Consider the following 24562-nt stretch of genomic DNA (forward strand, 5'->3'; position numbering starts at 1 on the left):
TCACGATAACATTGTTACTGTGATATTTGGGTCAAAGTTTTAAATGGAGGTGGGGTTTCCTCCCTTTCACCCGTTTCTTTTTCGCTTCTGTTTTAGAGCACTGGTTTTAGTCTTGTTTTAATAACCATATCTTGGTGGCGGATATAGATGCACAGTGTTCACTAGTGTGACCCATTCTTAAACTGTTTTCTAATCATTGTAGTCGCTGTGGAATTTGCATCTAATGCAGTTGCTGTCGTTGGATTAATGTTGAGTTTGATGCACAGGGCTTTAGTTGCTTCACATTCCAGTAAGTAATGCAATAGTGGCGCCTCTGCATCTGTTCCACAGAGACGACACTCTTTAACGATTGGGTTTATTGCCTCCTAACAGAACTTGAAACCAAGTCTGAGTCTGTGTATGGTTACTGCAATGTCTCTGGATATCTTTTTGCCAGGCTTAAAGCAGAGTACCCAGTGGCTTGATCGTACAACATTGCACTAGCTCTTCATTCTGCTACTTTGGCTCTCTTGAGGTTATCTTGAGATGATTTCGGGGCTTTTAGTGTCCCCGCGGCCCGGTCCTCGACCAGGCCTCCACCCCCAGGAAGCAGCCTGTGACAGCTGACTAACACCCAGGTACCTATTTCACTGTCCACATAGTCCACATAGTTACAAAACTTATAATCTAAACAGGAGGATGGGTTGGAATTTTAATAATGCCCGGTAACCATTTCATTAAAAATAGTAAAGGGTTTAAGAAAAAAATGCCGACTTCAATTTTCAACATATTTTAAACAACAGAGAATGGTAGACACAAAGAATCCGTCTAAAGCCTAACAAACTGCATTTGTCAGAAGGTGAACTCAATATGACATTTGCAGAAAAAAGTCTTCATTATAATTGCACCCTTCACCATACAAAGTATGTGATGTCTATATATTGTCCGACTCTTCTTTGAATACTAAGCTCCAAAATGAACTTCTTGACCACTTGCTAAAAGACTATTGGACTTTCCTATAAAAAGTAAGTGATACAGATTCACTTTAATAGAAATATTATGCTATCTTTTGCATATGGTTACATCACTGCCATACTAATTAACATGCTACACTTGCTCAGCCACACCTATCAAAACAACCTTGCTCTTTAGTTTAATCTTCTTAAATGCACAAAAAGTAACTTTCAAACACGGAAAAAATTAACCCCCTAGCTGCCTCTGCTGATTTCAGTAATGTATGAACATTTTTAGACAAGTATTGTCAATTATAAAGCAGAACTCCAATGTTCCATGGGAAAAAGCTTAGCTTGAGCATTAGTTATGTCTCTCCTAACTCAAACAATTAATTGTGTCACACTGTACTAGTGATATAATTTTGAATAACGGAATTCATGTCATGATAGTACTGTTTTCTAATGTAATAAAATTTACTTATGAGTATATACAGTACCCATCATGGTAAAAATGGACAAATAATAAGAGAAAATATTTTGCGTAGTGTGGTGAAATTGTGTCTTAATGAAGAATGCTTTGTTATATGGTAACTGACCCATCAAAACACGCAGCTATGGGGTTAATGAGATAAAACAACATCATTTACTAACACTAGCTACTTTCCCATTTTGTGTTTTGAGTAGTTTAAAAATCAGGTGATGAGCTTTTTTTTATCCCCTATTACCAAGTATCCCACTTATGTCAGTACTGCAATAATTTTTAGTGGTAATTAATTACTGTTCATGTCTGCAAATCTAGGTTTTATGTTTCACTAATGTGAGTCACCAAGTTCATCCTCTAAGTCATCAATTTGCTGTATTACCTCATCTTTCTTTTTCACCTTCTCTAGTTGTTCAGGTTCTGGATTCTTAAGTTCTCCACTAGCAATCTGTTTTTCCAACTTTTCAATATCACGTAACTTTTTCTTAAGATTGCGTAATCGTTTTGTGGGATCAGAAGCAGATGGCTGCTTCCCTCCTGTATTTGAAATGTGCACGTTTTCTAAATGGCTCTGTGGCGACTTTTGATAGTTGGGAGTATTTTCTTCTTGATTTGCTCTTTAATCTGGGAATAGTTTGGAGGTAATTTACCCTGTACAACAGGAAGAGCAGTGGACGTTTTTGCTACTGAGTCTGCATTTTCATTACCATCTATGCCAGTGTGACTTGAAATCCAATTTAGAGTGATGGACAGCCCAAGAGTGTTTGCTTCTTTTCCTATATGTAGGATTTCTGTGATGAGTTTTATATTATATCTGTGCTAGCTGGTTAACAAAGCCTGGGGCGAAAATTTTGAGTCGTTATGAATGATGACCTTATGTAAATTATTCTCAATTGCATAATTTATGGCCTCCTTCAGGACATATAAATCTGTTTACAATGTTGAGCACCCACTATTCATGCTCCAATGAGCTTCGTGGTTGTTAGTGTAAACTGCTGCCCCCAGCAGAACCTCTTTCTTTACCAACTGATCCTTATGTGAAGATGTGAGTGGTTGTCTGTCTTGAGATGGTTTCCATTTGTTGTTCTATGACTGCTTTAAGCCTCTGCGAGTCACATGCTGATTTTTTAACGGGTAATCCTTCAATGAGTATCTTTAGTCTCTATTCTTCCCATGGAGGAGGCTGCCGAAAGTGTTGATATGGTCTATCTTCTCCATTGTTTTTAATGATCCGTTTCAAGTCCACTTTCTTTAGAATCTTGACCAAATTATCCGTCCATGTACTTGTTCTATATTGAAGGTTTCTGTGAAGCAATCTGTGTATGCTATCTTTGAGTAACAGTCTGGGGGGTGGTTCCAACAAGTTATGCTGTTATGGTGGCTATCCTTTGTTTGATCCTGTTTTCTAAGGTTGGTAAGTTGGCTTTCATTCTCCGATTCTCTCGACGCGTCCATATAGGGGCTCCCAGCATTATTCTGAGGGCATCATTTTGAGACACTTCCAGTTTGTCCCGTTGGTTATCACTGAGGGATGTAAAAGCAGGAGCAGCAAACACAATGAGTGACCTAACTGCTTGAACGTAGTACATTTTGAGTACTGGTAGAGACGCACCATCTCTAAGACTTGTCAGGGAACACAAAGTTGAGTTTCTGGCTTTACAACGTTGCCGAAGATATTCAATTTCTTCAGTGAATTTCAACTGGCTGTCTATTATGACTCCAAGGTATTGAAAACAGGTAACCCATTCAATTTCGTGTTCTTGCATTGCGAGTCTGATGTCTTGAGTTCTCATTTTAACGGCCATTGCTTTGCTTTATTGCTGTTTATTTTAACTGCTATGCATTCCGCTTCCCTGCTGATGATGTTTAGGCACTTTTGTGCATGTTTCCTGGCGCCTTTGCCCTTGATGATGACCATAAAGTCGTCTGCATTGTTTCTAATTACAAATGAAGATGAAGAGTCACAGTAACGTGACTGAAAAATGTTTTCCAAACCCCACACGGGAAATTGAAGAGACGACGACGTTTCAGTCCGCCCTGGACCATTATCAAGTCGATTGTGATGAGACGAGGGAGGCAAGAGCACTGAGTAGGCAAGAGAGAAGTGAGGAGACGGAAATCTTAAAGGAAGATACGAGCAAGGCAAAAGGTATGGAAGGTAAGGTGTAATAAAGGGGGGTAATAATAGAAAGAAAGAAAGAAAGGGAACGTAAGAGAAAACAAGAGAAAAAAACAGAAAGAGAAAATGAAGGGTAGGTTTATGTTATTTTACGTTTGTTAGAACGTTTAGAACATTTGAGTATATACTGTGAAAGAGAAGAGCCAACTCCAACAAAGCCAGGACTAGAAACTCATTTATTTCATGAGCATATACTTTGAAACTATCACGTAGGGAACTATCATAAAGGAGCTATCATATAAGGAATCTGGTTAAACTGCAAGCAAGAGCTGTGATCCTAACTCAGATCAGTTGAAACCTACTCCTATAAGCCCATTTATTTCATGAGTCTGTTATATGCATCAGTAGGAATAGACTTTATTTATTAGCAACATTAGGTGACAATCATATAAGGAACAGGATAAGCCTGTAGCCAACTATGTGCCAGAGCCTTCATGTGACCAGTTGACCTGATCTCCCATGTATTAACCTGTTGAGCGAACACGTTCCAGATGCGAGTCAGTCTGTGAGTGAATGATCGCTGATGGAGTGATGTTCTTGAGAAAGGTACTTCCAGCATGAGACTGTTCACGGTTGACGTACACACACACACACACACACATACACACTGGTGTGTGATAGTTGAGTGGACAGTGCGCTGGACACGTAATCCTGAAAACCGGGGTTCGATTCCCGGCGCCGGCGAGAAACAAAAATCCTGAGTTTCTTTCCTCCTGATGCCCCTGTTACCTGGTAGTAAATAGGTACCTGGGAGTTGAACAGCTGTTACGGGCTGCTTCCTGTGTGTGTGTGTGTGTGTGTGTGTGTGTACTCACCTATTTGTGCTTTCGGGGGTTGAACCTTGGCTCTTTGGTCCCGCCGAACAACTGTCAATCAACAAGTGATTGTGTGTGTGTGTGTGTGTGGAGAAAACAAATAGTAGTTAGTAACAGTTGATTGATTGACAGTTGAGAGGCTACCCGAAGAGCAGAGTTCAACCCCCACAAACATAACTAGGTGAATACACACACACACAAACACCCACTCACACACACTCTCTCACACACACACACTCTCACTCTCTCTCTCACACACACACACTCAAACGCACGCATCCAGACACGAGCGCGTGTACAACAACAACAACAAACACTGTACAAGACTGGATGTCTTAACAAGATCAATGAATAAGGGTTATGAAGAGACAGTTGAGACCAGCCTTCGTTTATTATATCAGAGAGATGAAGTTACAGTTCATATATTGTCTAAGTTTATGGTCATTATACCTGTACCTCAGGTGTAAAACATAGAGATTGTACGCTGGTAAAACATTGTATATACCTGTACCCCAGTTGTAGAACATTGTGATTGTACACTGGTATTACATTGTATATACCTGTACCTCAGTTGTAGAACATTGTGAATGTACGCTGGTATTACATTGTATATACCTGTACCCCAGTTGTAAAAATATTGTACATACATGTGCCCAAGTTGTTGAACACATTGTAGTTGTGTTTTACCCTAGTTGAAGAACTCAGGGATAGCATGGTGCTAATGTATATACGTGTTCCCCCAGCTGAAGAATACAGAGAGTGTATTACATTGTATATTTTGAAACATGATATAAATTTCAGGTATTAAGGGTCACATTTATACAAGATACTTCCTCAGGAAAACTTATACATTTGTGTGTATTTCTGGACATAGGGAGTAGTGTCGTGGGATGTGTGTGTGTATACGCGGGTGGCTGGCGTTAGGTGTGGTCAGTAGTGGTGTGGTCAGTAATGGTGAGGTCAGTAATGGTGTGGTCAGTAGTGGTGTGGTCAGTAATGGTAAGGTCAGTAATGGTGTGGTCAGTAGTGGTGTGGTCAGTAGTGGTGTGGTCAGTAATGGTGTGGTCAGTAATGGTATGGTCAGTAATGGTGTGGTCAGTAATGGTGTGGTCAGTAGTGGTGTGGTCAGTAGTGGTGTGGTCAGTAGTGGTGTGGTCAGTAATGGTGTGGTCAGTAATAGTGTGATCACTAATAGTGTGGTGAGTAGTGGTGTGGTCAGTGATGGTGTGGTCAGTAATGGTGTGGTCAGTAGTGGTGTGGTCAATAGTTGTGTGGTCAGTAGTGGTGTGGTCAGTAATGGTGTGGTCAGTAATGGTGTGGTCAGTAATGTAGTGGTGTGGTCAGTAATGGTGTGGTCAGTAATGGTGTGGTCAGTAGTGGTATGGTCAGTAATGGTTTAGTCAGTAATGGTGTGGGCAGTAGTGGTGTGGTCAGTAATGGTTACCTTGAGGTGCTTACGGGGCTTAGTGTCCCCGCGGCCCGGTCGTCGACCAGGCCTCCTGGTTGCTGGACTGATCAACCAGGCTGTTAGACGCGGCTGCTCGCAGCCTGACGTATGAGTCACAGCCTGGTTGATCAGGTATCCTTTGGAGGTGCTTATCCAGTTCTCTCTTGAACACTGTGAGGGGTCGGCCAATTATGCCCCTTATGTGTAGTGGAAGCGTGTTGAACAGTCTCGGGCCTCTGATGTTGATAGAGTTCTCTCTCAGAGTACCTGTTGCACCTCTGCTTTTCAACGGGGGTATTCTGCACATCCTGCCATGCCTCCTGGTCTCATGTGATGTTATTTCTGTGTGCAGGTTTGGGACCAGCCCCTCGATTATTTTATACGTGTAAATTATTATGTATCTCTCCCGCCTGCGCTCAAGGGAGTACAGATTTAGGCTCTTTAGTCGGTCCCAGTAATTTAGATGTTTTACTGAGTGGATTCTAGCAGTAAAGGATCTCTGCACGCTCTCCAGGTCAGCAATTTCTCCAGCTTTGAAAGGGGCCTGTCATTGTGCAGCAGTACTCCACTCTAGAGAGCACAAGCGTTTTGAAAAGTATCATCATCGGTATAGCATCTCTAGTGTGAAAAGTTCTTGTTATCCAACCTGTCACTTTTCTTGCAGTTGTGACGGCTACTTTATTGTGTTCTTTAAAGGTAAGGTCTTCCGACATGAGTACACCCAGATCCTTTACATTGCCTTTTCGTTCTATGTTATGATTTGCCTGAGTTTTGTACGTGGTTTCCGTTTTTATATTTTCAATTTTTCCGTAGCGCATGAGCTGGAACTTATCCTCATTAAACACCATATTATTTTCTGTAGCCCATAGAAAGACCTGATCTACATCTGATTGGAGGTTTGCCGTGTCCTCTATGTTGCCAACTCTCATGAAAATCCTAGTGTCATCTGCAAAGGATGACACAGTGCTATAGGTTGTGTTCTTGTCTATGTCCGATATGAGGATTAGAAAGAGTACTGGAGCAAGCACAGTACCCTGGGGGACTGAGCTCTTCACGGTTGATGGGCTGGATTTTATTTTGTTGACTATTACACATTGGGTTCTGTTAGTCAGGAAATTGTAGATCCATCTGCCTTTTTTTCCCGGTAATTCCTTTTGAACGCATTTTATGTGCAATAACACCATGGTCACATTTATCAAAAGCTTTTGCGAAATCTGTGTAAATTACATCAGCGTTTTGTTTGTCTTCCATAGCATCTAATGCCATATCATAGTGGTCCACCAACTGCGACAGGCAAGAGCGCCCTGTTCTGAAACCATGTTGTCCGGAGTTATGGAGATGCTGTGATTCCATGTATTTTGTGATCTTACTTCTTAGCACTCTCTCAATAATTTTTTATGATGTGCGATGTTAGTGTTATCGGTCTGTAATTTTTTGCCTCTGCCTTATTTCCTCCTTTATGGAGTGGTGCTATCTCTGCTGTTTTTAGTATGTAAGGGATAACGCCAGTATCTAGGCTTTGTCTCCACAGAATGTGAAGGGCCTGCGATAGTGGTTTTTTACAGTTCTTGATGAATATGGAGTTCCAAGAATCCGGGCCTGATGCAGAGTGCATAGGCATACTGTTTATGGCTTCTTCAAAATCTAGTGGGGATAGGGCGACGTCTGATATATGATTTGATGTTGGTATCATATCCATGAAAAATTCATTTGGGTTATCAATCTTTAGTGCATTTAATGGCTCGCTGAAAACAGAGTCGTACTGCTTCCTCAGTAACTCGCTCATTTCTTTGTTGTCATCGGTGAAAGTTCCATCTCCCTTTCGCAGGGGCCCGATACTAGATGTGGTTTTTGATCTTGATTTTGCATAGGAGAACAAATATTTCGGACTTCTCTCTATTTCACTGATGGCCTTTTCCTCTCTTTGCCTCTCCTGGGTTTTCTATGATTCTTGTAGCTTGAGTTCAATTGTTTCTATTTCTCTACCTAACCTTCTTCTCCGTTCTTGAGATAGGGTGCGACTCTCAAGTTGTTCCGCGATTTGTTTTCTTCGCCTATATAGGGAACGACGTTCCCGTTCCAATCTGCATCTCTTTCTCTTTTTTCTTAGAGGTATGCAGTTTGAACATATTTCTAGTGCTACTGAGCTTATTTTTTCCAGGCACTGGTTCAGGTTTGCATTTTCTAGCTGTTCTTCCCAGTTTATTTCTTTGAAATCCTGGTTTATTTGCTCCCAGTTTATCTGTTTATTATTGAAGTTGAATTTGCTGAAATCTCCTCCACCGGGAATCTGGACTGGTTTTGAAGGTCCATTCCCCATGGTTGTCAGAACTTCAATTAAGTTGTGATCTGAGTAACAGGTATTTGTAATCATTATGTTCCCGATCAACTCATCATTATTAGTGAAAATGAGGTCCAGCGTGTTCTCCTTCCTAGTTAGTTCTACTATTTGCTGGTTTAAGGCAAACCTATCGCACATCCGTAGCAGGTCATTTGCATGTGCCTGTTCATTTAGGATACTTCCTGGTATTCTTTCTGATATTACTGTATTAGCCAGGTGCTTTCATTTCAGGTGCCGTAGGTTGAAGTCCCCAAGCAGGATGATGTTCGAAGCTGGATTTGTGAGGTTTTCCAAGCAGTGTTCTATTTTCATTAGTTGGTCCTTAAACTGCTGAGGGTTTGCCTCCGGTGACTTATATACAAGGACAACAACTATATTTAGGATATCTATTTTGACTATCAGCACTTCCACCATATCATTTGAGGTGTTTAGCAGCTTAGTACAGATGAGTGTGTCTTTGATGTAGAGGCTGACCCCACCCTGAAGCCGGTGTTTCCTATCACATCTGAAGAGATTGTACTCTGAGATCCATATTTCACCATCAAGGTAGTCCTTTGTGTGAGTTTCCGTTAGGGCTGCAAACACTGCATTTGCCTCATGAAGGAGGCCATCTATAAAGTGAAGTTTGTTGGATTTGCGTGTTTTTATACCCTGGATGTTGGCAAATATAAATGATGTTATCGTGTTAGTGGAAGTGCTGGATGCTTTACTTGGTGTTAATATCAGAGGCTCTGGTAAGGAGGCCACTGTGTTTGCGTCCTCTCTAGCATTTGACCGAGTTGGTGGTAGAGACTGGTCATTTTTAGCCATTCTTCTCCTCCTCTTGCTAAAAAATTATCCCGGTCGATGGAGTAGTGGCTGTTTTCATAGTGGTAGTCTGTCGGTTTTATTCGCCTGGTACCTCTTATATGAAAAGGTGGACATTCAGCATTGAAGCACTCTTTCCTGTCCAAAGAGTTCTTGCAAATTTCTGGGTGAAAGAATTCACAGCTTTTGGTACATTTACCTGTATTGAGGAGATTTCTGCACTTTCTAGGGTGATCGTATTTACATGTTCCATTTGTTCTTCCCGATTCCCCATGCTTACAGGTAGCCCATTTGTAATACCAACAGATTTTGGGGCCTTGTTTTGTTTGTTTCCCTTTGCCAGGGACCGCACTCTGCTGTGGCGTCCCCGACACTGTGCTCTGCTCCGGTGCCTGTGACACCGCGCTCTGCTCCGGGGCCTGTGACACCGCGCTCCGCTCAGGCGTCCCCGACTCCGCGCCCTGCTCAGGCGTCCTCGACTCCGCGCTCCGCTCAGGCGTCCCCTACTTCGCGCCCTGCTCAGGCATCCCCGACTCCGCGCCCTGCTCAGGCAGCCCCGACTCCGCGTCCTGCTCAGGCGCCGCTGCCACCGAGTTCTGTGCCACAGCTGGTTGTACCTTGGTGTCATGTACAGTTTGTTTGAAGACATTAGAAATTGCTATGCAGGCAATAATTAGTAATTCTCTGTTTTCGGCGGGAGTTTTATCCAGGATTTCCATCAACTTCAAAAGAGTTACATCATCCTTTTTGCAGAGCCAGTACACAGAGTGGTCACTGGGACCATTTCTCCTTGAATTGTTAGTCATGTTGGCACATTTTTTGTGTATGGCTGCTGAACAGAGTTGGCACTGAAAGCTCTGTTGGTAATCTACCTTCATGTTGCATTCTATGCACGTTTTTATCAAAGCCATTTTTTGAACACTTCTGTTCAGTGGTGATGGTCTTACCAGGTCTTACAAGGTGGGGTGTTGACCGGTGGGGGGGTTGACCGTGGGTGTTGGCCGTGGGTGTTGACCGTGGGTGTTTACCAACTTGAGACAGGCCCGGAGGGGCAGTATGGACGGCCAGTGTTGCTACCACGTGTCGCACTCTTAATTTGTTTTGGTCACTTGTTAGATAACATTACTTGCATTTTCCCACTAGTTATCTCACAGCGGAGGCGTCTAGTTTCTGGTTTGGTCAGTAATGGTGTGGTCAGTAATAGTATGGTCAGTAGTAGTGTGGTCAGTAGTGGTGTGGTCAGTAATGGTGTGGTCAGTAATGGTGTGGTCAGTAATGGTGTGGTCAGTAATGGTGTGGTCAGTAGTGGTGTGGTCAGTAGTGGTGTGGTCATTAATGGTGTGGTCAGTAACGGTGTGGTCAGTAATTGTGTGGTCAGTAATGGTGTGGTCAGTAGTGGTGTGGTCAGTAATGTAGTCAGTAATGGTGTGGTCAGTAATGGTGTGGTCAGTAATGGTGTGGTCAGTAGTGGTGTGGTCAGTAGTGGTGTGGTCAGTAATGGTGTGGTTGCAATGGTGTGTTCAGTAATGGTGTGGTCAGTAGTGGTGTGGTCAGTAATAGTGTGGTCAGTAATGGTGTGGTCAGTAATGGTGTGGTCAGTAATGATCTGTAATGGTGTGGTCAGTATTAGTGTGATCAGTAATGGTCTGTAATGGTGTGATCAGTAATGGTGTGGTCAGTAATAGTGTGATTAGTAATCGTCATTAATGGTGTTGTCAGCAATGGTGTGGTCATTAATGGTGTAGTCAGTAATGGTGTGGTCTATAATGGTATGGTCAGTAATGGTGTGGTCATTAATGGTGTGGTCAGTATTAGTGTGGTCAATAATGGTATGGTCAGTAATGGTGTGGTCATTAATGGTGTGGTCAGTAATGGTGTGGTCAATAATGGTCAGTAATGGTGTGGTCAATAATGGTGTGGTCAGTACCAGTGTGATCAGTAATGCTCTGTAATGGTGTGGTCTGTAATGGTCAGTAATAGTGTGGTCAGTAATGGCCAACAATGGTGTGGTCAGTAATGGAGAGTAATGGTGTGGTCAGTAATGGCCAGTAATGGTGTGGTCAGTAATGGTCAGTATTAGTGTGGTCACTAATGGTGTGGTCAGCAATGGTGTGGTCAGTAATGTTCAGTATTGGTGTGGTCAGCAATGGTGTGGTCAGTAATGGTATTGTTAGTAATTGTGTGGTCAATAGTGATGTGGTCAGCATTGGTGTGGTCAGTAGTGGTGTTATCAGTAATGGTTTGGTCAACAGTGGTGTGGTCAGTAATGGTGTGGTCAGTAATGGTATTGTCAGTAGTGGTGTGGTCAACAGTGGTGTGGTCAGTAGTGGTGTGGTCAGTAATGGTTTGGTCAACAGTGGTGTGGTCAGTAGTGGTGTGGTCAGTAATGGTGTGGTCAGTAATGGTTTGGTCAACAGTGGTTTCGTCAGTAGTGGTGTGGTCAGTAATGGTATTGTCAGTAATGGTGTGGTCAGTAGTGGTGTCGTCACTAATGGTGTGGTCAGTAATGGTCAGAAATTGTATGGTCAGACTATATAAGTGTAATTAGTGTACCCGCTCGTGAGAAGGCGGCCAGCTTTCCAGAAGAAAGGTGAGGCATTAAGTCCAACAGGCAGGAGAGGTTATCAATAAGGTACCAAGGTGGGAGTGACGTGTTGATGAGAGTCCAACAGGCAGGAGAGGTTATCAATAAGGTACCAAGGTGGGAGCGACGTGTTGATGAGAGTCCAACAGGCAGGAGAGGTTATCAATAAGGTACCAAGGTGGGAGTGACGTGTTGATGAGAGTCCAACAGGCAGGAGAGGTTATCAATAAGGTACCAAGGTGGGAGCGACGTGTTTAGGAGGATATACACTGCAATGGAGCGCGTAGGGAGGGGGGGGGGGATTTTAAGACAAATAGGACCTCTGTCATGATCGGTGAGGCCGAGAGCTGCATGTGTCATTGTGGGTGTGTCCGAGAGCTGCATGTGTCATGGTGGGTGTGGCCGAGAGACACATGTGTCATGATGGGTGTAGCCGAGAGCTGCATGTGTCATGGCGGGTGTGGCCGAGAGCTGCATGTGTCATGGCGGGTGTGGCCGAGAGCTGCATGTGTCATGGTGGGTGTGGCCGAGAGAGTAATGTGTCATGGCGGGTGTGGCCGAGAGTAATGTGTCATGGTGGGTGTGGCGGAGAGAGTAATGTGTCATGGCGGGTGTGGCCGAGAGAGTAATGTGTCATGGCGGGTGTGGCGGAGAGAGTAATGTGTCATGGCGGGTGTGGCGGAGAGAGTAATGTGTCATGGCGGGTGTGGCCGAGAGAGTAATGTGTCATGGTGGGTGTGGCCGAGAGAGTATTGTGTCATGGCGGGTGTGGCCGAGAGAGTAAAGTGTCACGGCGGGTGTGGCCGAGAGAGTAAAGTGTCATGGCGGGTGTGGCCGAGAGAGTAATGTGTCATGGCGGGTGTGGCCGAGAGAGTAATGTGTCATGGTGGGTGTGGCCGAGAGAGTAAAGTGTCATGGCGGGTGTGGCCGAGAGAGTAATGTGTCATGGCGGGTGAGGCTGAGAGAGTAATGTGTCATGGCGGGTGTGGCCGAGAGCTGCATGTGTCATGGTGGGTGTGGCCGAGAGAGTAATGTGTCATGGCGGGTGTGGCCGAGAGAGTAATGTGTCATGGCGGGTGTAGCCGAGAGATGAATGTGTCATGGCGGGTGTGGCCGAGAGAGTAATGTGTCATGGCGGGTGTGGCCGAGAGAGTAATGTGTCATGGCGGGTGTGGCCGAGAGAGTATTGTGTCATGGTGGGTGTGGCCGAGAGAGTAATGTGTCATGGCGGGTGTGGCCGAGAGAGTAATGTGTCATGGCGGGTGTGGCCGAGAGAGTAATGTGTCATGGCGGGTGTGGCCGAGAGAGTAATGTGTCATGGTGGGTGTGGCCGAGAGAGTAAAGTGTCATGGCGGGTGTGGCCGAGAGAGTAATGTGTCATGGCGGGTGTGGCCGAGAGAGTAATGTGTCATGGCGGGTGTGGCCGAGAGCTGCATGTGTCATGGTGGGTGTGGCCGAGAGAGTAATGTGTCATGGCGGGTGTGGCCGAGAGAGTAATGTGTCATGGCGGGTGTGGCCGAGAGAGTAATGTGTCATGGCGGGTGTGGCCGAGAGAGTAATGTGTCATAGCGGGTGTGGCCGAGAGATGAATGTGAGGGCTAAATATGAGGTTAAGCACGAGGCTGCTTGAAGGAAGAGCTCTCCTGGATATTTTGAAGAGGCAGGTGGAGACAGGGAGAAAGTGGCGGGTGGGGACAGGGAGAAACTGGTGGGAGGAGACAATTCTACAGACAGGAGAGGAGGAAGCAAAACAAAGTCATCGAGGAGATTATATAGATAAAGAAAGATGGGAAGAAGATGGAGGAAGACGGAAGAAATAAACCAGACGAGAAATGGAGTGAAGATGAGGCTCAGGACAGTAGAAGAAAAGGGCTGGTGTTGAGTGTCATTGTAAACTGTCTGTATAAAAATATTGTTCTCTGCTTAATTACACGAGGTAAACACTCAGTTTTTATTTTATTAAATTCGGTTTTAATAATAAATTACTGGGAAATGTTTGGCACTGTTACAGTTGAGTACATTTGTAAATAGTTACAGTACTGCTTAGTACTCCCGCTACTGAGTACATGTGCTCTTATGAACACCTGTAACTCTTACCTATAGTATGACACTGCTGTCAGATAAGAAATTAATCAGTGAACAAAACCAAATGTCTTACGTTTTTTTTTAAATTCTTAAAATTTATAACCCATTATTTGGCATTTCTGAACATTTCTGCACAATGTAAGAACTAACACACATGTCGTAGCTATGTTTGTACCTTACAATGATGTACATTTCATATGCTACGTTACATCATGTCAACATTCAACACCACATCTAATTCTATGTTAATGTCTTATAAATATCATATGTACTAATGAAATACAATCCATACTGTCGTTTAAAGGTGTTCCTCATTACTTTCTCAAGCAACATTCTTGTATCAGCAATATAAACACAACTAAACAGTCTTGTCCATTCATTTATATTAAATACAAGGAGCAAAAACTCAGGATAAATAAATTTCTTTTCCCTACAACAGTCAATAGTAGCCACAGAAGCCATGCAACTGTCAATAGGAGCTGTGGAAGCACTACAACTAATTGTCAATAAGTGGTGTGGAAGCCCTACACCTAACTGTCAATAGTAGCCATGGAAGCCCAGCAACTAACTGTCAATAGGAGCCGTGGAATGGCTACAACTGTCAATAGGAGCGGTGGAAGGGCTACAACTGTCAATAGGAGCGGTGGAAGGGCTGCAACTGTCAATAGGAGCGGTGGAAGGGCTACAACTGTCAATAGGAGCGGTAGAAGGGCTGCAACTGTCAATAGGAGTCATGGAAGGGCTGCAACAGTCAATAGGAGTGGTGGAAGGGCTACAACTGTCAATAGGAGCGGTGGAAGGGCTGCAACAGTCAATAGGAGCGGTGGAAGGGCTACAACAGTCAATAGAAGCGGTGGAAGGGCGACAACTGTCAATAGGAGCGGTGGAAGGGCTACAACAGTCAATAGGAGCGGTGGCTACAACAGTCAATAGGAGCGATGGAAGGGCTGCAACTGTCAATAGGAGCGGTGGAAGGGCTGCAACTGTCAATAGGAGCGGTGGAAGGGCTGCAACTGTCAATAGGAGCGGTGGAAGGCCTGCAACTGTCAATAGGAGCGGTGGAAGGGCTACAACAGTCAATAGGAGCGGTGGCTACAACTGTCAATAGGAGCGGTGGAAGGGCTACAACAGTCAATAGGAGCGGTGGAAGGGCTACAACAGTCAATAGGAGCGATGGAAGGGCCGCAACTGTCAATAGGAGCGGTGGAAGGGCTACAACTGTCAATAGGAGCGGTGGAAGGGCTGCAACTGTCAATAGGAGCGGTGGAAGGGCTGCAACTGTCAATAGGAGCGGTGGAAGGGCTGCAACTGTCAATAGGAGCGGTGGAAGGGCTGCAACTGTCAATAGGAGCGGTGGAAGGGCTGCAACTGTCAATAGGAGCGGTGGAAGGGCTGCAACTGTCAATAGGAGCGGTGGAAGGCATATCACCAGACGCTTCAAATGATCACCAGTTCAGTGCAAGAGTGACCTTTATACGGAGTGGTCAAGCTGAGGTGATATGGGCGTGGAGATGGTGTCAGGAGTGGTGGGCGTGTAGCTGGACATGGGGAGGGCCTCGCCTCCGTCAGCACGACCGGTGTTCTGCCAGGAGTTATTAGTTTGTTTGTCTGATGCGTAGCTCAGAAGCAGAGCCTCTTGCTCAGGAGTGAAGCTCATACGGGCGTAGCAGTTTTTAATTGGATGAGGCGAGCCGGAGTTAGGAGCCAGGCTGCAGAGTTTATTGGGCGCTCGCCCATCCCTGGCCTCTGCTACGGGCTGCAGACGTCGACCAACGTCGGAGAGTCGACGGTCAGTTAAGCCAATCGTCATAGGAGCTGAGACTGTTAATTCCGCTGAGATGCTCCTAGGTCTGCTGGGCGAGCACTGGCGGCCCAGACTCTCCTCTGAACCATCCCTCACGCGGCTCCGCCAATCGCCACAGGTTGTGATCTGAGTGAGTGTGGAGATGCGTCGACTTGGGCCTCCGCTGCCCCCTCCCGTCCCACCACTCACACACACGTTGTGGAGGTTGAGCAAGGTGTTAGTGGAGTAGCCGCCCTTGTACTTCATAGCTCGCTTTGTGCAGAAGCCATGACGAGCCAGCAGGATGAAGAGGTCTCGGCGGTACTGCTTAGTGAGAATAGCATACAGATAGGGGTTCGCACAGGAATTGAGAGGATAAAAGAAAACCAGCAAGAACTTTGCGTGAGTTACACTAATAAGTGGGTAACCCGACACCGCCGTCAGCCCGAAGAAAGCTATTGGGGCCCAGCAGGCAAAGTCTGTGAAGACCAAGAGGGCCATGCGCTTGGCTACTGTGGTGTCCGAGGTGTTGGCTGCCAGGTTGTTGCCAGCGATGGAACAATACATCTTGGCATAGCAGACGCAGATGAGGATGAAGGCAAGGCCGTTCGTTATGAGCAGGATCAGTAAGTAGGCCTGGTCGCCTCCATCCATCGCCTCCATAGGCAGGCAAATGCTGTCAAGAAAGAAAACATGTTAGAATCCCCTTCAGAGCACAACATACAACCTTATTGGAAAATTTGAATCTAATAATTCACAATAATCACTGAAAACTTTATTGAGGCTATAGTACAAACACGGGCCTCAGGGAAAACTTGGATGAATTCCTGTGTGGAATAACTAGGAATATCTTAACTGAAAGAAATTACAAGCATGACAAAGTGAAATATCTACACTTAAACATTAAACACTGAGAACACCAAAGCTGACCAGTACATTTACTGGAAGAACAGTGTGCCCCTCTCATCCAGAGTTCTTATTACAGGAACTGTAACAGGCAATTTGAGTCTCTCGCAGGGACAGATGAGCTCTCATATCAGGTATTGTACGAGCAAATAGTCACTTGAGAATGTTTTCTTAAATTAACATGCCGTGATTGATTACCTAGCATGGGTTCCTAACCTATTCTAGGTCTCATAATTGGTATTGCTCCATCACCAAGTGTAGGATAAATAAATTCCACTGTCATGTAAAATAAATTGAATAATTAAAGGTTAAAAGTGAAATCATCCATTGGCCACTGATGTAGCCAACACGAGGTTATTGCATCAGCCTGCCTTCGAGGTCATTCCAGAAAGCAATTCGTTAAATCTTGAATCAGCAATAGATATTGTAACTTCTGTTTTAAGATAGTTTCCCGACCACGATTAGGACATCATTAGTACACATTTATTACTTGCTTTTATAATGCAGATTATATACGACCAACACTAGACAGTGCATTTGGCTTATTTAAACCATGTAATTACGTTAAAGTAAGTAAGTAATTATCAAAAGAAGGCACCAAACCGGGAAGGCTATGTAGCACCATCAAATGCGCAAAATAATCAGAGGGCGTTAAATATCACCCAGGATGCCAATACGAGAACAAAAACGCATAAGGCGAACGATATCAAAAGTATCCGAGTCACCAAGAATTCTATTGAGGGACAGATGACCGCGAGGGGCGGTCGGAAAGCAAGACACACGCTCGTCCTGGAAGTCAGGACATTCAAGAAGGACATGCACGACCGTAAGAGGGACAATGCAACTAGGACACTAAGGAGCAGGGCGGCGCTCCATCAAGTGACCATGGGTTAAGCGAGTATGGCCAATACGCAACCTCGCCAGAGCTGTTTCCTACCGCGGGTTACGGTGGAAGGAGGACGGCCACGAGGAAACACAACATTTAAGAGTATGTAGCTTGTTACCAGTAACAGACAACCAAGAAGCCTGCCAACGGGTAAGGACTGAGGAATGGATAACCGGGTAAAAGTCGGAATACGGAATGCCTTTACGAGAGATGGGACAAGAGCGGACAGCTTCCTTGGCGGCAGCATCCGCACGCTCATTTAAAGACACACCAATATGGCTGGGAACCCAACAAAACTCAACCGACTTAAATTTACTGTGAACAAGAAACAGCCAATGCTGGATCTCGACAACTACTGGATGAACCGGATTAAAGGACCCGAGAGCCATGAGGGCACTACGAGAGTCAACAACAACTACAAAGGAAGACTGACAACGAGAAAGCAGGAGACGAAGAGCATAGAGAATAGCATAAAGTTCCGCTGTAAAGATGCTAGTCTCCGGAGGTAAGCGACACATATAAGTGCGATCAGGAAAAACAACAGAGTAGCCAACACCGTCCGCCGACTTTGACCCATCGGTGAAGACAGAAACGGAGCGGGAGTGAGAAGAAAAGTGCTCAAGGAAAAGGCGTTTTAGAGCCGTAGGAGGGGTAAAAGCTTTAGTGATACGGGTCAAGGAAGTACAAAACCGCGGAAGAGGGACTCTCCATGGGGGCAAAGAAGGAACAACACGAGGAGAAACATTAGAAATACGAACGGAAAGAGAATCCTGGAGGCGAGATAACCGGACAGAAAGAGGGAGGTGGTGAAGAGGAACAGGAACCGCAGGAGGGGTAAAAGTTAAAGCACGACAGAGGCGAGAGGAAGGATGTTGGAAAGACCGCGCAAGATAGTGAAGACAGTAGCGATCACGGCGGTCCTGGAGAGACAGGAAGCCAGTGTCAACATACAAGCTAAGGACGGGAGCCGAACGAAAGGCACCAGAACTGAGGCGCAACCCAGTATGGTGCAAAGCATCAAGACGGCGAAGAGTAGAAGGAGAAGCAGACGAGTAAGCAGGGCAACCATAATCGAGCTTAGACAGGGCGAGAGAGGAATGTAAAGCAAGGACAGTGCGCCTATCTGCCCCCCAAGAAGTATGGGACAAGACCCGAAGGAGGGTAAGGGCCTTAGAGCACTCAACACGGAGGTAAGAGATATGGGGAGACCAAGACAAACGAGTGTCAAGGAATAACCCCAAAAGCTTCGTGGAATCTTTGTATTCAAGGGGATGACCATAAAGTGACAAAGAGGGACGAAGAACAACCCGTTTCCGCGTAAAAGTCATGGCACAAGTTTTAGAAGTAGAGAACTTCAAGCCATGATCGGTGGCCCAAGAGGACACGGCATCAATTGCAAGTTGAAGCCGGCGCTGAAGGAGAGGCGAATCATCACCCTGACAGCAAAGGGTAAGATCATCGACATAGAGAGCGGAGAAGACACCAGAAGGAAGAGAGGAAAGAAGACCATTGATTGCAACCAGAAAAAGAGTAGTGCTCAGAACACTACCCTGGGGCACACCTTCGTATTGCTGAAAAGAGGCAGAGAGAGCGGTACCAAGGCGCACCCGAAACGAACGACAGGAGAGGAAGCTGCGGAGAAAGAGAGGGAGATGACCACGAAGGCCAAAAGAATGAAGTTGAGATAGAATATGATATCGCCAAGTGGTGTCGTAAGCCTTTTCCAGGTCAAAAAGGACGGCAACAACGGAGGTCTTCGCAGCAAAAGCAGTACGAATATAGACCTCCTAGTTCACCAGGACATCTGTCGTGCTGCGGCACTTGCGGAAACCAAATTGAGAAGGGGAGAGGAGGTGATGGTGTTCCAGGAACCACATCAGACGAACGTTAACCATACGTTCAAAGAGTTTGCAGACACAACTTGTGAGAGCAATAGAGCGAAAGTCCTTAGGGGAAGTACCCAGAGTCACCGGTTTGCGAACAGGGAGGACAACGGCATCGAGCCAGTCCTCAGGGACTGACGACGACTCCAGATCCGATTATAAAGACTCAGTAAATGCTGAGACGTGCACGGAGGGAGATGGCGAAGCATCTCATAATGAATACCATCGGAGCCCGCCGCCATAGAATCGCAGAAGGCCAGGGCAAAACGAAGTTCAGAGAGAGAGAAGGGATCATTATAGGGAAGCTAAAGACGAGTGCAGAAATCTAAAAGACGAGACTCAAGGACAGGTTTACGAAGAAGAAAAGATTGGGGAAGATGAAGACCAGAGCTAACAGAAGAAAAGTGGGAACCCAGTATGGAAGCGACCTGCAACGGGTCCGCCACAAGAGTATCATGGAGGTGAAGGACCGGTGAAACATCGGTAACGAACTTACCCGCTATCTTGCGGATACGCTTCCAGATCTGGGCCAGAGTTTCGGACGTAATTGTCGAGACATAAGATGCCCAACATTCACGTTTAGCCGTACGGATGGCCCTACGGGCCACCGCACTCGCTTTCCGAAAGAAAAGAAAAGAATCGGTCGTCTGCCTACGGCGGTGCCTATTCCAGGCTGCACGATTACAGCAGACAGCCCGAGCACAGTCCGCATTCCACCAGGGAATGCACTTCCGTGGACCCCGAGAGGAAGAGCGAGGGATAGAGCAGAGGGCAGCGTTGAAGACAGTGTCATGAAAAAGGAGGAGAGCGCGAGAGAGAGGCAGAAGGGAGAGGTCAGAGAGAGTAGCACTGAGCGTAAATAGGGTCCAGTCCGCCTTAGCAAACTGCCACCTAGGGAAAGAGAGGGAAGGGCGAAAAGAGAAAAAGGAAACAAGGATGGGGAAATGATCACTTCCATGGAGGTCATCAAGAACCTGCCACATGAAATCTAAGTAAAGAGAAGAAGAGCAGAGAGAAAGATCAAGACAAGAAAGGGTGCGAGTCCGAGAGTCCAAATGAGTGGGCTCACCAGAATTCAGAAGAGACAGGGAAGAAGAGAGGAGAAACGGCTCAAGAAGGCGACCCCGGGTATTCGTCAGAACGTCACCCCAAAGAGAATGACGACAATTGAAGTTACCCAGCAGGAGCACAGGCTCCGGCAAGGAGTCAAGGAAGTGTTTCAAATCAGGAAGAGAAAGCGGGACACTCGGGGGGAGATAAATGGAACAAACTGTGTACCATTTCCCCACAAAGATACGAGCAGCAGAACAATGGAGAGGCGAAGGAAAAAGTAAAGGAACAAAGGGAACATCAGCACGAATCAAGATTGCAGAAGAATTAGAAGCCCCAGCAACGGCTGGGAGGGGGGGATAGAAAGGAATAGCCACGAAAACGACCAGGACGAGCACCAAGCATCGGCTCCTGGAGATAGACACAAAGGAGCGAAAACCGCGAAATCAAAAGTTGGAGTTCGAGGAAATTGACGTAGTAACCTCAAACGTTCCATTGAAGAATGGCCAACGACGAGAAGAGAAAGGACAAAAACAGAGAACAAGGAAGAAACAAAGGCGAAAGAGCAACAGAGCACGTTAAAGAATATCAGGGTCGGGATCAGGGTCAGCAAAGTCAGGGTTAGGGGGCATGGGTAAACTGAGCAAAGACGGAGGGAAGGTAACGGGAGAATAGATCAGAGGTGGGCAGGTGGGGTCCAGAGGAGGAGGAAGAGGAGGAGACAACGGAGAGGAGCAGTCAAGGACAGCAGCAGGAAGAGGGGGGGGGCAGAAAGAGGGGAGCGAACCTCAGCAAGGGCAGCAACCGAGAGGGAAGCGAGGGCTAAAGAAACCTCAATAGCAGGAACAGGGGGCGCAACCACCGAAATGGGAGGGGAAGGAGCGAGAGAGGCAGAAGTAGGGGCCGAGGAAGAAAGCGAAACTTTCTTACCTGCCGGAGAGGAGCAAGGCTTACGCATCTGACTTAAAGAGAGAGGTGTCCCAGCAACCACGTACTGGGCAACGGATTCTAGCGTCTCAGCAGGAGAAGCCGAACGAGAGCACACATGACGGCCGTTTGGAGAGCGATGGACATCAGCCCGCACCGACAGGCGGCGGGGAGAGTCAAGAGACGGAGAGGAAGGATGGGAAGGAGGAACAGAGGGAGACGAGGAAGAAGACACAACAGACCGGGTAGAAAGAAGGGGAACCCCAGACAGAGGACCAGGAGGTGGATCCTTCGGGAGAGAACCCAAAGGAACAGAGGAGGGGGCAGTGGGCGCATCAGGGTCCAAGGCCCGGAAACGGCTGTGAGTCTGAGGAAGGCGAGAAGGACGAGGAGAGGAAGAGCGCAACACGCGAGCATAAGAGATATTAGCATAAGGCGGGAGCCGGCGAACCTGGCGTCTCGCCTCAGGAAAAGATAAACGCTCCCGGTGCTTCAAGGTGAGGACGGCTGCCTCAAGCTTCTAATGGACACACGCACGGGAGAAGGTAGGATGGGCCTCACCGCAGTTGAGGCAACGAGCCTGGGGAGAAGTGCACTCCGACTTAGAGTGACCTTCGCCACCACACAAAGGACAGAGAGAGACAGTTCCAGAGCAGCGGAGGGCACCATGCCCAAACCTCCAGCACTTGTTACAGAGCCGAGGAGAAGGAATGTACTCCTGGACAGAGCACCTGGCACCAGCAAGAATGACAGAGGGTGGAAGGGTCCTACCATCAAAGGTAATCTTCACAACCCGGAGGGGTTGACGGCGACTACCACGAGGGGGACGAGTAAACGTGTCCACCTGGAGAATAGAATGGCCCTGGGCAGCAAGGATATGTCGAATATCGTCGTGGCAGTCGCGCAGGTCCCGAACACTGGTCGCAACATGGGGCGGGAGCAGAATAGTGCCAACACTGGCATTCAACTGAGCGTTCTTCGAGACCCGAACAGGCGTCTCGCCTGTTGCTCTAGTTGCCCTTGGGAGGTGGTAATCTTTGGGGTGTATAAATACTCCGAAATTACCATCTTTTAAGGGTAAAGCAATATATATATATATATATATATATATATATATATATATATATATATATATATATATATATATATATATATATATATATATATATATATATATATATATTTATATATATATATATATATATATATATATATATATATATATATATATTAGTATATTTTGGTAGCAGTCTTTCCTGTAGACATATATTAATAAATATGACCGAAAAAGTAAGATTAATAATTCTAACACGAATTTTCTCAATCTTTCGTACATTTCTTTACACTGTTGGTGGTAATTCAAAAATCAATTCTACAAAATTCATTTTTATTTCTAGTCTGACGCGACACTTGAGCGCGTTTCGTAAAACTTATTACATTTTCAAAGACTTTAGTTACACATACACAACTGAATAGAACTTACACATCTCCGATTTCTTTATATCTACATTTGAGTGAGGTGGATGGGTTGAGGTGGTATTTAATAGGGTATTAAATTCATCAACACAAGACAGAACATGAAACAATGGGTATTAAATAGAAGTGATTGTAGAAAGCCTATTGGTCCATATTTCTTGATGCTTCTATATTGGAGCGGAGTCTTCAGGTGGGTAGAATATAGTTGTGCAATAATTGGCTGTTGATTGCTGGTGTTGACTTCTTGATGTGTAGTGCCTCGCAAACGTCAAGCCGCCTGCTATCGCTGTATCTATCGATGATTTCTGTGTTGTTTACTAGGATTTCTCTGGCGATGGTTTGGTTGTGGGAAGAGATTATATGTTCCTTAATGGAGCCCTGTTGCTTATGCATCGTTAAACGCCTAGAAAGAGATGTTGTTGTCTTGCCTATATACTGGGTTTTTTTGGAGCTTACAGTCCCCAAGAGGGCATTTGAAGGCATAGACAACGTTAGTCTCTTTTAAAGCGTTCTGTTTTGTGTCTGGAGAGTTTCTCATGAGTAGGCTGGCTGTTTTTCTGGTTTTATAGTAAATCGTCAGTTGTATCCTCTGATTTTTGTCTGTAGGGATAACGTTTCTATTAACAATATCTTTCAGGACCCTTTCCTCCGTTTTATGAGCTGTGGAAAAGAAGTTCCTGTAAAATAGTCTAATAGTGGGTATAGGTGTTGTGTTAGTTGTCTCCTCAGAGGTTGCATGGCTTTTCACTTTCCTTCTTATGATGTCTTCGACGAAACCATTGGAGAAGCCGTTATTGACTAGGACCTGCCTTACCCTACAGAGTTCTTCGTCGACTTGCTTCCATTCTGAGCTGTGGCTGAGAGCACGGTCGACATATGCGTTAACGACACTCCTCTTGTACCTGTCTGGGCAGTCGCTGTTGGCATTTAGGCACATGCCTATGTTTGTTTCCTTAGTGTAGACTGCAGTGTGGAAACCTCCGCCCTTTTCCATGACTGTTACATCTAGAAAGGGCAGCTTCCCATCCTTTTCCATCTCGTAAGTGAAACGCAGCACGGAACTCTGCTCAAATGCCTCCTTCAGCTCCTGCAGATGTCTGACATCAGGTACCTGTGTAAAAATGTCGTCAACATACCTGCAGTATATGGCCGGTTTCAAGTTCATGTCGACTAAGACTTTTTGCTCGATGGTACCCATGTAGAAGTTCGCAAACAGGACACCTAGGGGAGAACCCATGCCGACCCCATCTACTTGCTTATACATGTGCCCATCCGGGCTCAAGAAGGGTGCCTCTTTAGTACAAGCTTGGAGTAGTTTCCTCAGAATATTTTCTGGTATGTCAAGAGGAGTACAGGCTGGATCACGATACACTTTGTCGGCTATCATTCCGATTGTCTCGTCCACAGGTACGTTGGTAAACAGCGATTCTACGTCCAACGAGGCTCTTATCGCTGTTTACCGACATACCTGTTGACGAGACAATCGGAGACAATTGAAATGGAAGTGATTGTAGAAAGCCTATTGGTCCATATTTCTTGATGCTTCTATATTGGAGCGGAGTCTTGAGGTGGGTAGAATATAGTTGTGCATAAATTGGCTGTTGATTGCTGGTGTTGACTTCTTAATGTGCAGTGCCTCGCAAACGTCAAGCCGTCTGCTATCGCTGTATCTATTGATGATTTCTGTGTTGTTTACTAGGATTTCTCTGGCGATGGTTTGGTTGTGGGAAGAGATTATATGTACCTTAATGGAGCCTGTTGCTTATGCATCGTTAAACGCCTAGAAAGAGATGTTGTTGTCTTGCCTATATACTGGATTTTTTGGAGCTTACAGTCGCCAAGTGGGCATTTGAAGGCATAGACGACGTTGGTCTCTTTTAAAGCGTTCTGCTTTGTGTCTGGAGAGTTTCTCGTGAGTAGGTTGGCCGTTTTTCTGGTTTTATAGTAAATCGTCAGTTGTATCCTCTGATTTTTGTCTGT

General features: G+C 45.6%; 3 protein-coding genes across 3 annotated transcripts in view; 1 reads left to right on the top strand and 2 right to left on the bottom strand.

Annotated features, from left to right (window-relative positions):
* Nucleotides 1-942: 942 nt before the first annotated feature.
* Nucleotides 943-2373, bottom strand: LOC138370993 (partner of Y14 and mago-like). The gene is made up of 4 exons (XM_069335634.1): nucleotides 2367-2373; nucleotides 2064-2189; nucleotides 1759-1950; nucleotides 943-995 (listed from the first exon to the last, which is right to left on the bottom strand). Exons 1-4 carry the CDS (start codon nucleotides 2371-2373, stop codon nucleotides 943-945), a joined length of 378 nt encoding a protein of 125 aa, XP_069191735.1.
* A 7834-nt stretch (nucleotides 2374-10207) lies between these two features.
* Nucleotides 10208-11540, top strand: LOC138370995 (glutamine-rich protein 2-like). The gene is made up of 3 exons (XM_069335635.1): nucleotides 10208-10536; nucleotides 10722-10891; nucleotides 11107-11540. The coding sequence occupies exons 1-3, from the start codon at nucleotides 10208-10210 to the stop codon at nucleotides 11538-11540; spliced, it is 933 nt and encodes a 310-aa protein (XP_069191736.1).
* A 3498-nt stretch (nucleotides 11541-15038) lies between these two features.
* Nucleotides 15039-24562, bottom strand: part of LOC123762160 (lutropin-choriogonadotropic hormone receptor) — a 50648-nt gene continuing 41124 nt past the window's right edge. The window contains exon 3 of the mRNA XM_069335636.1: nucleotides 15039-16130. Coding sequence (XP_069191737.1) covers nucleotides 15143-16130 — 988 coding nt within the window. The 3' untranslated portion in view covers nucleotides 15039-15142. The remainder of the gene's footprint in view (nucleotides 16131-24562) is intronic.

Source organism: Procambarus clarkii, chromosome 34 (genome assembly GCF_040958095.1).
Source record: "Procambarus clarkii isolate CNS0578487 chromosome 34, FALCON_Pclarkii_2.0, whole genome shotgun sequence".
In the NCBI taxonomy this organism is placed as follows: domain Eukaryota; kingdom Metazoa; phylum Arthropoda; class Malacostraca; order Decapoda; family Cambaridae; genus Procambarus; species Procambarus clarkii.

Coding starts and splice junctions, on each gene's coding strand:
- LOC138370993 (XM_069335634.1), bottom strand. Junction 1,951..2,063: donor TGCTCTTCCTGTTGTACAGG/GTAAATTACCTC, acceptor TTTCAAATACAG/GAGGGAAGCAGCCATCTGCT. Junction 996..1,758: donor TGACTTAGAGGATGAACTTG/GTGACTCACATT, acceptor TACTTTTTATAG/GAAAGTCCAATAGTCTTTTA.
- LOC138370995 (XM_069335635.1), top strand. CDS start 10,208: ATGGTCAGTAGTAGTGTGGTCAGTAGTGGTGTGGTCAGTAATGGTGTG. Junction 10,537..10,721: donor GTGTGTTCAGTAATGGTGTG/GTCAGTAGTGGT, acceptor TGGTGTTGTCAG/CAATGGTGTGGTCATTAATG. Junction 10,892..11,106: donor TAATGGTGTGGTCAATAATG/GTCAGTAATGGT, acceptor TGGTGTGGTCAG/CAATGGTGTGGTCAGTAATG.